General features: G+C 37.2%; 1 protein-coding gene across 1 annotated transcript in view; it reads left to right on the top strand.

Annotated features, from left to right (window-relative positions):
* Positions 1-758: 758 nt before the first annotated feature.
* The window catches only part of grxcr2 (glutaredoxin and cysteine rich domain containing 2), an 8,790-nt gene continuing 3,994 nt past the window's right edge, over positions 759-5,554 (top strand). The window contains exons 1-4 of the mRNA XM_014019023.1: positions 759-1,028; positions 1,506-1,689; positions 3,514-3,623; positions 4,587-4,814. Coding sequence (XP_013874477.1) covers positions 972-1,028; positions 1,506-1,689; positions 3,514-3,623; positions 4,587-4,814 — 579 coding nt within the window. The 5' untranslated portion in view covers positions 759-971. The remainder of the gene's footprint in view (positions 1,029-1,505; positions 1,690-3,513; positions 3,624-4,586; positions 4,815-5,554) is intronic.

Here is a 5,554-nt window from a genome sequence, read left to right on the forward strand (position 1 = left end):
TTTTTGTTGTTGCTTTAGTGACTTTTTTATCAAATAAATAGTGTGTAGTAGAAGCTAATGAATTTTTTTTAAATTAATTTAAACATTGTTTCATATTGCCGTAATTAGTAATAGAAAACTATTTTAAATTCCTAAACTCTRCGTCTTGTGTTTCAAATCACAAAATTATTCAATGAACATGACATTTCAAGTAAAAAGTATTGGTTTGGCGATACCAGCCCAAAATTATTTGGTTCCAAAATTTCCAGTATCGCTAACTTCAAATCCAATCACTGTCAGCAGTAATATTTTATTATTTATGTAATGTAAAACTTGTGTTAAATGAAAAGGTAAAATAATAGTATTTGCATAAACTGCTGAATCAGTGAGGACAGATTACTGTCTGCCACACGAACCTCACTAATTATAGATACGTTTTTGTGAATGTTTCTTCATAGCAGCAGTTGARTTCAAATGTCACGTTTATTTTCAGTACTGAGAAAACTTGGCTTTAGTCCAGTAACAGTGTTACAAGTATCTAACATCTCCCACACACACATTCAGTGCCCTTCTCTCRGTTTCACTTCCTCAACTCTGCAGAGCTGCACAAATACCTTCTATTTTGACGATCATAATTATTTGATGACGGGGCTTCTAGTTTCTCCACCGCCCTTTCGTACACATGATCTAGTTGTGAATAATTTAGCACGGAGAGCTGGAAAGGTAGGTCCCTTGAAAGAGTAGGTACACTCCAACTCTGGAGGCAGGACARTCAAAGCTATTCTTTTCTATCTTTAACATCCACCCACTCCCAACACACAGGGTTTCAGTTTTTTTTCCCAAACAAGCTGAAAATCAATCCAATATTTGATCTGGCTATCTAAACATTCTTCTATCACCCCAGGAAGCACAGCTAATGTCATTTTACTCCAAGTGAAGAGCCTATTGGATGGACTGATACTTTTTTTGCATCCCTTCTTCWGTCAGCCACCATGGAGGAACTCCAGAGGAAACTGAACCAGCGTTATGAAGGCACGAAGCCCAGAAAAGTGAGTTATTTATGGGGTCCACTTTTTGTCTTTAGCTTTATAGTTTTAAAGTACTTTTAATCTTTCACAATGAGTAAAAGTTTACTCAGGTCATTTCAGTTATCATTCTCTTTAATTTATTATTATTATTATTATTATTATTATTATTATTATTATTATTATTATTATTATTATTATTATTATTATTATTATTATTATTTAAATAGTGGCATATTGTTTGACTGACTGAATCTTTTGTTAATATCTGACATTGAGCAAAGTTGAGAAAAAAACAAGAGGTTTGCTTGAATAATGACATTCAGCAAATGTTTGCACGCATCCCTTTTTGTCAGACCAAATGGTGCTTTTGTTTCAACACAGATCTTCTATTTTAAGCTACGCAGATAAAGCACTACGATTTCTGATGACGCGTTTGTTAAATTTAGAAAACTGTCTGAGCGGTTCTGTTAAAAGCCAGTTTTCTCCTGAAACTCACAGGTGAGGTTCAAGCTGGCGTCATCCTATAGTGGCCGGGTGTTAAAGCACGTGTACGAGGACGGTCAGGAGCTGGACAGTCCMGAGGAGAAATACCCTCACAGCTTCGTTCACCGAAAAATCCCACCCAGCCACCTGGAGATGGAGCAGCTTTGCGGCTTTGAAGACTCTCATGGAGACCAACAAGGTGAGTCTGTTTATTACGCAACACAAATGCTGCATTTTAGTCAGCTTATAAGCTGCTGCAAATGTTATGTTTTCGAAATTGCAATTCAGGCACCCCATTAAACTTATTGGCATGGATTATTTTGGCACTTTAAACATAAAATTGCTTTTACTYGGACTAAACTACTGGAGTGTTTTTATTGAATGTGTTCTATATTTTCAGGGAGTATATAGTGTACCCATAAAGCTTTCAAAAGAATGCCTTTAAAATATCTTAATGCACTACTAAAGACTATAAATTCAGCATGATCAGTGCAGTTGAACAAAATGGTGTGAAAGAACATGAACCAGTGGAGAATCAAGTGTGAATATGACAAAAGACAGGTATAAAATGTTTTTTATTGTTTCTTTTAAAGCAATAATAAAAAAACAACAGCTTTAACGTATATTTATTCAATGCAGGGTATTGTTGAGAAAGTGCTATGAAAARATCTGCTAGGAAAATTACCTTTTCAGGGAAGATTGACACAAAAGTGCTTAGCTTAGTTTAGGATGTAAGCTTTTGTTGTTTGCAGAATATGAGTTTAAGTGCAGATTAGAGTAGCAAACTCTACGTTTGAACATTTGGCTGRCACAAACACTAACTATTAAGTAATTTGCATCATGTTAACTGTCTTTTTTTTGGGGGGGGGATTGGTTGACCTGATGGATAGAGCTTCGTGAGAGCTAAAGAACAAAATAAATCTGAAGCTTCTATGTTGAACAGTTTCTGTTATAAGAATTTTTGCATGTCTTGACACCCCCACTTTYAAAGAAGCCCCCTCCTCAAATGCAGAGTAGGTCYGACTSATCTACAGCCCTGCCAAATTTCATGTTGATCAGTGCAGCRYTTTTTGTGGTASGGTWGACCAAAAATCACTGAAAAAAAAAACAGTACGAAAACAACGACTSCCGCTTACACTTRGAGTGKGGGGGTCATAATAAGTWATTAGCTATAAGCGCTATYAACTGCATTTTGACCCAGTGAARGTTTTGCTACAAACTTGGGATTTTTAGAGCATTTTGTTCCTCTTACTAAAACCTCAGTTTTATTACTTAAAACCAGGGGCTACACAATTAACACAACCAATATTCTCTTTGTGCTGCGCTGTCTCGGTCATCAATGTTTAATCTCCCACAAAGCTCAAAAATCTGTGAAGTAGTACCACTGGAGTAGTTTGTAACTGTTTGTAATGAAAACACTCAAACCCAACTGTTTGTACTTATTCCACTGACGGGGCAGTGTAAGCTGCATGGGTCAAGAAGGCTACAAAAATAAATAAATAAAAAACAGAAGCAAACAAGAGGATTAAACCAGTCAGTGTTCATTTGGCACCTGCTCTGTTTTGTTAGGGGTCACAAGTGGGGCTGGAGTTTATATTAGTAGTCAATGATTGATGGGGTGGAGAGTATCCTCTGGACTAGTTGCCCTGCCCATTGCTGGACCAGCTCAGAGACACATAAGGCAAATACATGTCTACACGCACACCTAAAAGCATTCTGTATAGTGTCTTATTTAAACCATGCTTAGATGAAAGTGGAAGAATGTGGTGAAAACCTACACATCCTTGGAGACAGCATGCAAACTCCATGCAGAACGGCCTAGGTGAACCGAGACCTGCTTTACTCCAGTGAACAAACTGCCTTCAGAACCCTGCATTAGTTAGAGGCTGAAGTTGGCAGAAATGCACCATAGGGACTTAACCTGACTCAATAAAATGTGACATATAAGAGTCTTTGTTTGATTTGGAAATTTCAGGAGCAAGCTTTCAGTTTCTGTTGACAACARGTTTTATTCTGTTCTCAGGGGTCTATCCTCCGACAGGCCTCATTGCCCAAAGAATAAACGTATACAGAGGAATGAGGAACTACAAGCCTGAAGCCGGGATGAGTGATGAAGCAGAGGGAGATGGTCAGGTATGCCATGCAGTTGGAGAAGTTGAAAGAGGGAACTTATTTCTATTTATAACAATTATTATAAGAGTTTTTTAAATGCATTTTGTGAAGCTATAATGTTTTAAAATAGCAATGTGCTATAGCAATAAAATGGCCCAAATCCTTGCAAGATGGTGCATTAATAGTTTTTTGCACACTGAAAAACATGGAGTAACATAAAGAACAATTTCTCTCATTTTTTTCCTTCTTTTTTTTCTTTTAATCTGATCATCCCTCCAGAGCTGCTGTGGTAGCAGCTTCATTAGTGAGGCAGGAGAACAGAGAGGTCAGCCACAGCACATCGCCTGCTGAATTTATGTCACTTTCATTGTTTTATCTCCCAAACACAGCAACGCTTAGCCTCTGTGACCCTGTCAGTTGTCATCATACAGTGMAAGGCAAAAACTTCTACAGTTTATTTATTTAGAGCATAACTGGCAGGGTTGCACAGCGGTCATGTAATGATTTCATGGTTATGTGATTTTCATGTTTCAGTTATTTTTATCTTGTGGTTTAGTCATATTCAGAAGTTTCAGCGACTATAGAGCTTTTGGTGAAAGTCACCCTTAAAGCTTTGCATAAGATAGATACTTGCCTTTTATATCTGCCTATTTATTTAGTAGAACAGCCTTAAAGATGGTCCTATTGCTGTCTGAATTATGGATAAAATGTTTCATTCAAAAATCTAATTATACCTTAATAATCTGGTGACCTTAAAAATGCTTTGTTTCTGACAAGACTCCTTGTCTACATTTAACTTAAAGTGTTTCAGTAGATTTGATGCAAACTCAAATTTACTTTGATAATTTCAGCATTTTCATAACTGAAGGTAACATTGTTAATTGTTTGTGGTATATGCAACATTTTTGGCATTTCAAATAATTTATTTTATCTATGAGTTAATGTCAGATTGTGTAATTATTATTATTTTTTTATTTTTGACAGTCCTCAGTGTTAGACTTTGGCAAGATAATCATCTACACCAGCAACCTGCGCATCATAAGAGCACCACCAAAGAAGCCTGAAATGATACGACAACACTCGATGCCCCCGTTGGACTTGGAGGAATACCCGAAGGCCAAGGACAGAGGCAGCAGGAGGAAGGCTAAAGCTCTTCACATGCAGGAGGGGCTGGAAAAGGAGGAGAAACAGATTAGGGACACAGATATCAAGGTAACGATCCATGGGTAAATTATTCTCGGTGGAGTGGTCAGGTTCTTATCACTGACATTTCTGATTTTTGAAAATCCCAGTCTCACTTYCCCTTCACCCATCCCTCCTATTTCTTACACTTTTGGGTGCTCTGTAATTCTTTCTTCTGTAAAAAATAGGATCACCTCTTGATGTCTCATCAGACAGTCTACCCTTGTAATGGACCACCTTATTTGTACTTTATTCTTTTCTTTTCCTCACACCGGCCCTCCTGCTGCAATAACCACTAACCAATTGTCCCAGTGTTAGCTGTCTGCTGTGAACAGATACTGATGAGTCCACAGTTTTTCTCTGGCCTTGTAGCATCTGCCTGACACTTACAAGCCAGCAAAGATAGCCCACTTATTATTCTCTCCCTTTTACCTCCTTGGCTGATTGCTGTTCTATCCTCCACCATCTTCCTTCATCTTTTTCTCATTTCGTATGTTATTTCCATTTATTTCCTTTTTCTTCAAAAAAAAGGTTCATTCTCAGGGATTTTTTTTATTTTGCGATGGTGAAGGGCTCCTCATGATTAGTTTATTTTCTTTATTATCTTAGCTTTGTTGTCCCAAATAGGTTTATTTCATTTTTTTCATCTGCATAAGAAATAAATTCTTTTTGTGGATGAACACATAACTAAGGAAAAATGATTGCATACATACATGCATACACACACACACACACACACACACACACACACACACACACACACACACACA

Source organism: Austrofundulus limnaeus, unplaced genomic scaffold, assembly GCF_001266775.1.
Source record: "Austrofundulus limnaeus strain Quisiro unplaced genomic scaffold, Austrofundulus_limnaeus-1.0 Scaffold207, whole genome shotgun sequence".
Lineage (NCBI taxonomy): Eukaryota > Metazoa > Chordata > Actinopteri > Cyprinodontiformes > Rivulidae > Austrofundulus > Austrofundulus limnaeus.